The sequence below is a fragment of the Osmia lignaria genome, chromosome 2, assembly GCF_051020975.1.
Source record: "Osmia lignaria lignaria isolate PbOS001 chromosome 2, iyOsmLign1, whole genome shotgun sequence".
In the NCBI taxonomy this organism is placed as follows: Eukaryota; Metazoa; Arthropoda; class Insecta; order Hymenoptera; family Megachilidae; genus Osmia; species Osmia lignaria.
Genome location: NC_135033.1, coordinates 3,760,387 through 3,773,295, shown reverse-complemented (window position 1 = coordinate 3,773,295; position 12,909 = coordinate 3,760,387). Strand labels below are relative to the sequence as shown.

Below are 12,909 nucleotides of genomic sequence, written 5' to 3'. Positions count from 1 at the left end.
TTTATCAAAAATTTAGTTACAAAATTAATTAAATTTCTAAATTGATATTTTTAAATTTTGTACATTAAATAAACGAATAATTTAAAATTTTGTCAAATGGTCTTGTTTCAAGCTCTGCAAAACTAGAATCATGAGATTCACAGTGTCATTGACCTGGAAAGGACCGTACATATAAAATCGTAGTTTAATACGTGTGTCAGCTTCTAACATTTATTTTCTAAAAAACATCGCTGTTTGTTCAATTTACAGCCAGTCATATTGACATTCGATAGCTTCGTATCGCCTTTTTCAGGTCAATGGGGATAGTATTTATTTTGGCGGAGTTTCTTTGTTACTTATTGTAAGCCCTTTATGGCTCCATTAAATCGAATCTATTTTATCATAATATAGTGTACAGTACAAAGCAGCGATGGTTATTGAGTTTTGTGAAAACAACTTAATACACACCTGATCAATAGAGGTGTACCAAAACCCCAAAATAATCCTCACTGGGTCGAGAATTTTTTTAAATTGGGTCAATAATTGTGAACAATTGAAAAAACAAATTTCGGAGAACATGTTTCGAATCAGAGCCGTCCATAGCACCGTTCAAATGGGACACTTGTCCCGATACTTTCAAAATATTGATATTATCAAATTTCACAATAAATCATAAATATAAAACACATGTGTTATGTTAAATTTTATTACAGTAGATTTTTAAATAATTTATTTCTAATTAAATATTTTCAATAATCTCGACTTTTGACCAGGGCTCTGCACTCTTTAGGGACAGTTTTGTTTGGAATAGCTGGCTGCACAAACATGTGACCAAAAACATGTTATTTTAGGTCAGTATTCAGATACGGAGGCGTGTATAAAGATAAGGATGTATGGATGCTTATTGCTAGTCCTTTGTTCGAATAAAGCGATCATTGACCTCAGTCCTTTTTCATACTCTAGAAACACGTGAATAGAATCTTTCTATTCATTATCAAAATTGCCATTGTTAGAAATTTATTTTACCATTAATGTCTCAATGACATGTACAGCTTTTGAATTTTGCAATATATTGTAATTGAAAACAATTTTATTTTATACTACAAATTATTAAAATAAAATTACCTTATTTATTGAAATTCTACTCCCATTTGAAATATAATTTTATTTGCACTTTATACCATTTGATATTATAAATACTTTTTTGACAATGAACGTAAATTGTGAAACGAAATACATGGTATTATAATTAAAGAAATCACAATACATACAGGGTGTTCAGGGAGGGCATCCTTTGAAGGGGTGATAGCTGGAATGATTCTGAACAATTTTTTCCTTTACAAAAAATATTCGTTAAGGCTTAGTTTTTGAATTATTAACGAAAAACACTGACCAATCAGAGCGCGTAAGCTCAGCTGCGGGAGTGTTGGCTACGAGAACCGGTCTCGACCGCAGTCGCGAACAAACTATTCGACAGCGCCTCGGTGACTAGCTCAGTTCGTAACCTACACTCCCGCGGCTGACAATAAGTTCGTGCGCTATGCACGCTTTGACTGGTCAGTGTTCGCCATTAATAATTTTCCAATATTATTATTATTATAAACAGTATTGTTTATTAGTTTCTTCATGAAGAAGATAAAATCTATTATTATATAACTTTAAAAATAAAATGTTTCATTTTATGAAATAAGTTTTAAAAATGGTATCTAATAATAGTATTTTTTTTTTTAAATAGTATTTTAATAGCATTTTATAATAATAAAATTATTACCAATAATATTTTGTGGTAATTACTATTATATAATAATAGTGTTTTAAAAAATTACAGTTTAAAAATTGTAACTATTAAATAATAGTGTTTTAAAAAATTACAGTTTAAAAATTGTAACTATTAAATAATAGTGTTTTAAAAAATTACAGTTTAAAAACTGTAACTATTAAATAATAGTGTTATTTAATAGTAAACATATTAGGTGTTGCTATTATTTAATAATAGTATTTTTTTTTTTAACTTATTCCCATACATGAAACACTTTATTTCTCCAGTAATGTACATAAGTTACAATAAAATAAATTAGTTACTATTCACTTTTTAAATAATATATGCCCAGTACAGAATACAATATTGAAAATCATTTCTATTATTCGTGACTATTACTTGTTTAACATCCTGTACAAAAACTCACCCTCCGTGCCATCGATTTGACCGTAAGAAAATGGCTAAACCGCAAGTCCTCATAAAATCTACATAGCAATGTACCTACTAATGGACAGGTAATACAAAATTACAGAGGCCAAGTTTCATCGCTACAAACATGCATCCACGGATTATTAGCTTAATGTTCATTGCGAGTGTGCTAGTCGTAAAGGAAGTTTCATCTCATGGAAGACTGATAGAACCACCATCGAGGGCCTCCATGTGGAGGTATGGCTTCGATACTCCGCATGATTACAACGACCACGAATGTTACTGCGGAGGATTCACCAGACAATGGCAACGAAATAAGGGAAAATGTGGAATCTGCGGGGATGCTTGGGATATGCCAACGGTAAGATAACTTTTCTGCAATACTATTATTGTTACAAATGAATGTGCACATACAGGGTGGCCTGAAAGGAGCTTCAATTTTGATTTTAGCGCCATCTTTCTATTTTTATAGATATTCAAGTTATTATTTGATAAACAAGTAGACCAAAGTTGGAAATCTTCTCTACACATGTTTTTCAGTTTTAAAATGGCTACTATTATCATCGCTTAGCGATCAATGATTTCTTTCTTTGGGGTTATGTCAAGGATAAAGTGTGCGAAGTGAAGATCAGAGACATGGAACACCCCAAAGAAAGAATCGCTGAAGTCATGCAAGTGAAAAATTGAAAAAAGGATGAGTTGTATTCACACTAGGAGTGTGCAGGTACCCAATATTACGGGTTCGTACGGGTTCGGGCGGGTGTCCTATATATGTATACCGCAGTTCACCAGTTGGGAGATGGTGGGGGAACGCAGCGAGCTCTCTGCTAATCGCTTTCCACTTCGTTTGGGAGTATCGCTAATCAGGGCGAAGGTGCGCACTGGAGAAGCGCGAAGAACGAAAACAGGTCTTTTCGCAGTTATGGACTCTGGTGAACTGCGGTATATGTGTGCAGTCGGGTAGTCCAACTATTTCGGGTCAGGTCGGATAAAGTCGGGCAGACTCGGACGAGCTCCCGCAGGCCGCGGGCTGCGGTCCGGTATTATTTTATTGGTATTAAGGTGCTTGGGTCGAAAATTGATTAGTTCAAAAAATATCTTGAATGCATAAAAAATGTAAATAATATAATGATTTACGAAATTTTCAACAGATATGATTTCGTTAAAAATTATATTAAAGGACCAAAGTATGCTTCAAAAATTTTCTAAAGTTTTAAATTGTACAAAATTACGTATGCAATTTAATTGGATGAAAATTTAATTAGAATGAAAGCCTTTTATAGTGATTTGAATGAAAGTTTAAGCTTCAAATTAATGTATAATTAAAGTACCATTTTATCAAATTCTATCAGATGTTTTATAAGCATTTCAACATCCATCATTTTATAATATATTTGGATACAAAAATTGCAACTTCAATTGATTTTAATTAATTTAACCAATCAAAGATAAAATAAACAGCCTAAAAACATGGATATTAAATAATTGAATTTAAGTGACTGGAAAATTGAAATTTTACCAGTACAGTGATTTTTATTTTAAAACGGGATGAAAATCAGACTTTTTTACAAATATAAAACATTTCCTCTATTATTTAATAAAAAGTTGTATTAAATAAAATTGGCTTTCTTTGCCTTCTGAAAAATTACTTTTATCGCAGTTGTGTCATTGTTGCATTGGAACGGCGATGCGTAATTTAAAAGGAGGCGGAATATTAAATTGGAAACTTCAGAATATAAAATCTTTCGTTCTCATTGTCAGTCTCCCTATAGAATATTGAAATTCCTCATTGGGAATTTGCTAACGGTACATGATCACTCAAGAAACCTTAAACTCCTACGTAAATCAAGATCCGCTATATTAAATTCGAAGCACCTGAAATTTTTCGAAGGAAACGTAGCATAAAATGGAAAGAATAAATGACCTGAATCGCAACTCATAGAATATTTAACACCTTAAATTCATCGAGAGGATGAAAGACCCTAGCCCCAAGTTTGACCTGAAATGAGTGTTAAAAATTTCCTCAATTTAAACCTTTTAATTTAATCTCCTTTAATCTCAATTATTCTACTTGAAAGTATAAATATTGAACTTCAAAAGATGTTTGTATAACCTTTTTCGAAAGATCAATAGTTTTGGAGATACTTTGACTTTTAAATGAAACATTCAGAACCAAAGGGATGCAGTAACATTTTTTAACATTGTTAAATTAAGAATAGAAATGGTTAATAAATAAAAAAAATAAAATAAAAATGAAAATGTCACTTGCATCACTTGCCTCAAATCACTTGTTCTCTCTCTCCATTTTCCATTCTAAGAGATTATAGAAAGCGTATACTTAAAGGGTTAACAGAATTAAATTATTAAAAAAAATTATTTATGAAAACTATCATGTAGCATCTTTTTGCAGTAAACCTACATTTGCTGTTTTAGTTTTTGTTTGGAACAATAAAAGAAATAAAAAAGGAGATACTGAAGAGAAAACTTTAGAACATTCCAACTTTCATTTTAATTATTTCACTGTAGTCTATTTAATCCAGATCACATCTACTATCTCACAGTAATTTATTTTGTGAAATCTGTGTGTTTGTACTTGTTTCAAGTTTCGAAATTTAACAGTACAGCTTATGTATATATATAGATATCATTTAATTAAATAATTAATTATGTTTGCTGTAGTATCGGGGAAAATAACTTGTAATACTGTAATTGTAATTAATTAATTAGTTAGTGACTTTATGACCAGAGAGAGTCAAATGAAGTACTGCAAGTTGTTTTCTCTGAAATCATAGCAAACATCCCTTTAACTTACGTATTTAGTTTTATTAATTAAATAAAACAGATGGGTCTACATGCTTTCCTGCGGCAATTCACTTCTATAAAAACTATTTAAATAAAATAAAAAATTAATGTCTCATATTAAAAAAGTGAGGAGCCTTCTTTCGTTCTCTTAGCAGTAGTTTCAAAAAAATTTATTGTATACCAAATAATCAGTTCATCTATTCTATTAAATAGGAAACAAAATGATAAATTGTTTATAAATAAAAAAGGTCGCATTAAAGTATATGTAAATTCATTATTTTCTTAATTTTGGACTTATATCATTTTCAAAATAAATAATTTTAATTAATTAAACAAAAACAACAACAACAACAACAATAACAACAACAGAGAAAACATGAAATTGACATCTATTGTGATTTTGGAGATAACTACTTTTAATACTTTATTTGTACCACCGTATAATATTATAATGTAATAATGATACCTCCACATATGGATCGTGACTCATGGAGTTAGTCACACAGTTGAGGAAAGTCATATACCTTTGGTTATAAAAAGAAAAACATGAAGGAAAAAGTCAAATTTCTTTGGACTTATTTTATATTCTGTAAAAGGATATAACTGAAGATCTTCCCCTTTAATAAAGAAAGACAGATTTTTTGTATTATAGCTCTGTAGCTCTTTACTATAGCTATCATTGAATTGCAAAATTAGCACAATTTATGCTTTGCTTCCTCAGAATTTATTCATAATAATATAAAAAGAATTTAAAATATCCCGTATTATATTAATAAAACATGTTACTTCACAAATAGTGTTTTTATTCAACTATACAATTTTGGTTCAATTATAATTCATATATTTTTACCAAATTTGATTCAAACAAAAAAAAATAAAATCACCACTTTGAATGTTTTAAGGCACAACACGAAATTGAATGTGATCTAATAACTGAAGAAAATTAAAGCAAAATGAAATTGAGGAAAATTTGTAAGATATTAAGTGAAAAATTTAAATTGGAAATGGAGCAATCATAACTTTTCCTGTAAAACAATAATTTTCACTGTAGCATTCAATACTACAACATGTTTCTTTATTTATTTCATTAGTATTTATTTTTTCCCAAGATCTGTTTAATTTCCTTAAATTGTCCAATGTAAGTTGAATTTACTATAAAAACTTCTTAACTAAGTTCAAATTTGTACAGTGTTCTTGCAATTCAGTCTTATGACTTGTTAATTTAGCCCAGAATTAAGCGCAGTTGCCTGTTTAATTAACTACACTGTGTAATCTTTGTATATTTTGACTATTAACAACCATCTAATAAAACTTTTATCGCGAAAGTAAACCACAGTTTGAATTAATAAAAGTAACGCCTAACGAGAAGAAAGAAAAATGGTCAGATGGGTGAACCACGGCATCATCGCAAAGTTCGTTTAATTATCCCCCAGTGGTGTTCTTGCAACACGGAATAAATTACTGTTTGCGGCTTTCTGGTCTGTCAAGCAGATACACGTATACTCATATACACATGTGTTGTAACAATACCACCTGTTTCAACACCCCTTGGAAAATGTATCCTATTGCAGCTTAATTTTCAGAAATTTTAATTTTCCCGGTTAATTAATATAGAAATTATTTACAATCGTTCAGATATTAAAAATATAAAATGATTTATTCAGATTGGAGACGAACTGAGAACTAAATTTTTACTGAAAATTAATGACATGACGGGCTCCCTTGTAACGAATTTTAATTAATTAGATTCATTCTCATAACTATAATACGTAAGGGTCAGGGCGGGCCTTACCATTTTACAATTCTAAAATTCTAAAATTCCACAATTTGAAAATTTAAGTTTTATAAAATTTCAGATTTCCAACATTCTAAAATTACAGAATTCAAAAATTCGAAAACTCTGGAACTTCCAAATTTTCAGATTTCCTAAATTTAAAATTTATTAAAAAGTTAAATATAGAAATTGTTTTTATTTTTTCAATTACTTAGTTCAAATATTTAAGCCATAACTTTTAATTAGAACTTTTTTAATTTGATTATGGCTTACCGTTAAAAAGAGATTCGCCACCATTGTTCTACTGTATCATCATTTATTGCTGATATAATTAAATAATTTGTATTCTGTATCTTAAATATACATCAGTATGTATTTATTTCATTTCTGGTTTTTATGTTAAGCATGACCTGTTTTATAATTATTTTCCTCGTTTCTACCGTCTTACAGATAGCATGCCGGATTATTGGAATTCTACTGTAATTCATTTCTTCCGATCTTATTTTATCAGATTGCCCGCTTACATTCGTAACGAGAGTCTAACAATGTCTTTTTTGCACATGCAGCAATTGCTAAAGGAAATCATTGTTAGACAAGATTTTGTACTTGTTACGACGTAATAAAAGGCTTTAAAAATATAGAAAACAAATCTACTGTTGTTATTATTTTAATAAATATGAATCATTTTAAAGTTATATCAAAGACTTCATTACTGTTATCCACGTATTGCCAAATAATGTTATTTGTAATACCTTCATCTCCGCTTTCTGCAATCTACGGAGTTGATCCCGGATAAATACCCTCAATGGTTTGACCCCAAAACAAGGATAACACAAAACCAATATACAGGGTGTCCCAATTAAATGAACCAAGTTATGTTTTTTAAAAAGTAGTAGATGGAAAAAATATCATTAGGAAAAATTAAGTGATGTCCAATAGAGCATAAGGTGATATGTGTGTTCGTTTTGGAAGTGGAGGTGTTAAAAAGATTTCAAAGTCATCCACACTTTTTTAAATGGAATTTTATATTTTCTTAAATGTCATTATATAAATACTTATTAAAGCAATTTGGTCAAAAATTCATCAGTTCAAAAGATATCTTAGGGAGAGATTTAGGCTTTGCCAATTTGAAAAATTTTTTGGGGAATTTTATACTTTCCTTGGCGCTCTACAAAAAATTATTCTCTACAAAAAATTACTAACAATAAGGCACTTCGGCCAAAAAATAATTAGTTTAAAAGATATCTTAGGGAGAGGCAAGAAGAGTCTATACCGCAGTGCATCAGAGTCCATAACTGCGACGCGCAGGTTGGAAGATGGTGGGGGAACGCAGCGAGCTCTCTGCTAATCGCTTTCCACTTCGTTTGGGAGTATCGCCAATCAGGACGAAGATGCGCATTGGAGAAGCGCAAAGAACGAAAACTGATCTTTTCGCAGTTATGGGCTCTGGTGAACTGCGGTATAGTGGTCTCTCCCTGATGTTGATGATCTTTTGAATTAATCAATCTTCGACCTAAGCGTCTTAATACTTTTTTGTACGAAATGAAAAGATGCTTTGATTGACGTATATAAAAGTACACACTGACCTTGAAATCTTTAGAATATCTCCACTTCCGGAACCAATGGACACACCAGATGATGCTCCATTTGACACCACTTAATTTTGCTTTATAAAATTTTTCCCTATCTTCTATCATTTTAGAAATATAAACTACCTCAATTGCGTGGGACACCTTGTACACACCGCTTGATCCCCGGAAAACGGATAGATCATTCGAGTACATTCAAGAGGAACGTAGCTAGAAATCCTTTGGCTAAGGATTAGAATAGGAGGAGTATCTCATCATTTGTTCCTGATTTTGGATAAATTTACGGAAAACCTATAAGAATAGGTTCTCTTATCCTAACGAGAGAAATAAAGATGAAATAAGAACAGGGGTTTGGATATTCCTCTACAGTTTCAGTTATCAGGTCGTGCCCGAAGGCGCTCACTCTGTGAAATGGACCATAAATTTTGACAACGTATATTTACCCCTTTAAACACCCCGTATATATTTACCCTGTTACCAATTTTACAGTTTCAAGAACCCACGATAGACTCAGTGTATTAAAGATCGCTCGCTCTCTGATAAGGGTACAACTAGCCGAATAGGTTAGAACGTATTAACCAAAGAAAGGTTAGCCGGGTTACACAGCACAATATTTTTGGAAACTCGACTCAACTAGACTCGACATTCTTGAATTCTTTTATATTTCTATCTCGGATCTTAATAGACCATACGACAGTCACGCGACTGTTTTGATAACTCTTACCTTAATCCGTTTTCAGCCACGACCGCACGAGACTGGTGGGAAGTATGGAAACAGCGTGATAGTAAGGAAATACCGAACTGGATCGGTAATACCGGTCCACGTGGAGCTCACAGCGAATCATCATGGTTACTTTGAATTTCGTACGTGTTCGATGACCTACAAAGACAAAGAAGTTGACCAGAAGTGCTTGGATCAGCATCTGCTTCGTATGGAGAACGGATCGAGCAGATATTACCCTGGACCAGGGAACAGGATTTTTGAGGCATTTTACAAATTACCTGATGACCTGACCTGTGCTCAATGCGTTTTCCAGTGGAAATACGTGGCTGGGAATAATTGGGGCGATTGTGGAAATGGAACAGGTACTGTCTATTACACTTGAACGTATTTACGGTGCGGATGAAATGGGGCAACGATGTTATTTGAAGTTTTTGTTTATTCATTTCGATTTAGTATATTTTTCTTTTAGTATTTGATGTGCTATTCAAATCGCAACCTTTTTTTAGTAATTCATACATCCGAAGGCATCCTACGGGGAATATCTGAAAATAAAGATTGTTTGTTCAAATCCTACAGGAATTAGGAATCTGTCGTAAATATTCAGTTAAATTTTCAATATAGAAATATTTTAGAAGAATTTTTTAGATCTGGTGTTAATATTATTGTATTTTATTATGTACCTAATACCTTTTATGGCCATTGGTTTAAAAAATAACAAAGTTTAGTCATTGCATTAGTATTACTTTACTGATATACACCTATACCTCGCTATACGGCCGCTCTTTATACGGTCTTTTTTAATTATGGCACTTTTTCGATTTACGGCCCACAATGTTTCGTTATACAACCAAAAAAAATGCTGTACTTTAATTTTATGTAAGCATTTTTATAGGAAATAGAAAGAATAAAATGCTTTATGAACTAAAAACTATATTATTTTATACAAAATTGGTCCAATAAAAAAACAGATTTTATAAAAAACAGTTGAACTTGTATGGGTTTGTATCAAAATAATTGATTCGTTATACGGCTTTCCGCTTTACGGCCAACTTTTCCGGAACGTATGTAGGCCGTAAAGCGAGATATGGGTGTATCCGATCCCAGATCATGTTACATTACTCGACGAGCGAACTTTTTGGCATCTCAAGGGATATACCCCTCCAGTGGTGGAGCTGTAATCGAATCTTTACTGTAGTTATTTCTAAGAAATGTAAAATATAAAATTAAAATTCATTTTAAAGAAAAATATCTAAAAATCTAGTACGTATGGAAATGTAATTTTCATTGTGAATCATATCGACCCAAAAGAAGACAGAAGGGTTAATGATATTGAGAAGATTTTTCTTTCAAACTTCATCCTATAAAGAGGTCTTTTGTGTGTATTGAAATGTTGCGGATGCCAATGTGTCGTAATAAGACTCAAATATTGCAATATAATGAAAGACAATACTCTATTCAGAATCAATTAAGACGTGGGCATAAATAGAACAAGCAGTACCTATATTAATAAGAACGTGGACTTGGAGCTTTTTACTGATCGTGAAACTTATCAATTAAAATGCGTTTTATGTTCAATACAAGGTGTCCCATGCAATTGAAGCAGTTTATATTTCTAAAATGGTAGAAAATAGAGAAAAATTTCATAAGACAAAATTAAATGGTGTCGAATGGAGCATCATCTGATGTGTCCGTCGGTTCCGGAAGAGGAGACGTTCCAAAGATTTCAAGGTCACCTTCACTGTTTTAAATAGAACTATATACTTTTCTATACATCAATCGAAACGATTTTTTATTTCCTACAAAAAATTATTAGGACACTTGGTGTACACTATAAACTAGACTTTGGGTACTTGGTTATTGGTCGAAAACTAATTAATTCAAAAGATATCCTAGGGAGAGACGTAGGATCTTCCAACGTGAAAAATATTTTTGGAAATTTTGTATTTCGTTTGATGTCAATTGCTGCATTTTGTTATTCTCTACAAAAAAGTACTAAAGTGCTTGAATCGAAAATTAATTAGTTTAAAAGATTTTAGGGTGAGGCCAGGGGAGCTTAGTGGTCTCTCCCTAAGATATCTTTTGAATTGATCAATTTTCGGTATAAGCACCTTAATACTTTTTTGTAGAGAATAACAAGATGTAATAAATAACATTTAGAAAAATATATAATTCCATTTAAAAAAGTGAAGGAGATCTTGAAATCTTTAAAATCCCTCCACTTTCGGAACCGACACATACATATGTATATCACCTGATGCTCTACTGGACACCACTTAATTTTGTCTATTGAAATCTGTTTTCTATCTTATACCACTTTAGAGTTATAATTCGACCCAGTTGCATGGGATACCCTGTATAATATGAAAAGAGGTATTCTTCAGCATCTTGGTGCTTACTGATTCTGAAATTTCACCGGAAGCTTTAGATAAAGAATCTTGAGCACTTTGAATATTGCATTTCACTGCTATTTAACTTTAGACGAGCGTACTTCGCTTTTGTTCAACCAACGTTGGATGGATGAAAGGGGGTGTTTAAAATGAAAGATTTATTCCATACAAACATAAGTCAAAGTGAAGATTGTTGTTAGAAATTGAACGAATATTAAATGATTTATAAAAGAAGGGGAAAAAACTACATCCTGATTTACTTTCAAGGTTTAAAAACCATGGTTAATATTTAAATAAATTTAATGAATCTTAAGAGGAACAGTTACCAAATTACAATCCAATTAAACATTCTTTTGATTTGTCTAGTAGAACATAAGGAATTTTTGACAGTAGCTTTTGGATTATGTAATTTTATTAATTAGGACAACTTCTACCACAACAAAATAAAATAGTATTAGTATTCCACAAGTGAATGGATAGAAAGTTTTGTTGGCTTTTTGTATGGAATAATCATTACTCAATTTATGCAACTATTGCATGATTGCTTCATAATTATCAGTATTCTATAACAGTCATTAACTGACAGTCTATCATTACTTTCAAATCTTATGTACAAACATTGAAGAATAAACAATGCCTATTATTCTTAGCAATGCAATATTAATTTACAACTTACTGAAAATGCTTTTATAATAATAATCGTAAAATATTTACCCAAATAAATAATTTAAAAACAGCACTGTAAAAACTGCACTGTAGTAAAGGTAATACAATGGAATAAAATTTCATTCTACAATCTTTCTTGGTGTTCTTAAATTCAAACAATTTATTTACTGTTACTTTGTACAAAGTACACTCTAAGTAAACTATATGAGTAATAAAAATCATTAGTTAAATGCTATATAAAATATCAAATTCCAATCGCTTTCTCATTTTCAACTTTATATTATTTTACATCTTAAAGAATTGTGTATTGTAGTATTTAGTACATTGATTGAAAACAAACTGAATCTAATACGAAGAACTTATGCACTATATGCAATCAAATTAGACGTACTTACAGTATTAAATACAATTTTTCAAATATGTACTTTCCAGGGGCTGTAGGTTGTGGTCCTCAAGAAGAGTTTCGTGGTTGTGCAGACATCACCATAGGAGACGAGGTTGAACCTCTACCACCAAAGCCACCAGTGAAACCTACAACATCTGTACCTGGAGAAAAATCACCCACAGAACCAACTTTGGTACCAGAGCCCAGTCCTTATTGGTTATTCAGTATCGTTATCGCTGGTACGTGCCTGCTGGTTGTGCTGGCGGCTATGGCATTGCTTTACTCGTATTACTATCACGCTGGCAGAGCCAAAAAGTGGCTTATGACGAGTCGATTGTTGTCACCTGAAAGTCCACCTGTCGCTCCACCCAGGCATAAAAAACACAACGCGTTCAATGCACCACTGCAGCTATAG

General features: G+C 31.7%; 1 protein-coding gene across 1 annotated transcript in view; it reads left to right on the top strand.

Moving 5' to 3' along the window:
• Positions 1-12,909, top strand: part of LOC117606010 (uncharacterized) — a 25,543-nt gene extending 12,634 nt beyond the window's left edge. The window contains 3 exon segments of the mRNA XM_076692520.1: positions 2,271-2,528; positions 9,073-9,418; positions 12,542-12,909. Of these exon segments, the coding sequence (XP_076548635.1) occupies positions 2,271-2,528; positions 9,073-9,418; positions 12,542-12,909 (972 nt within the window).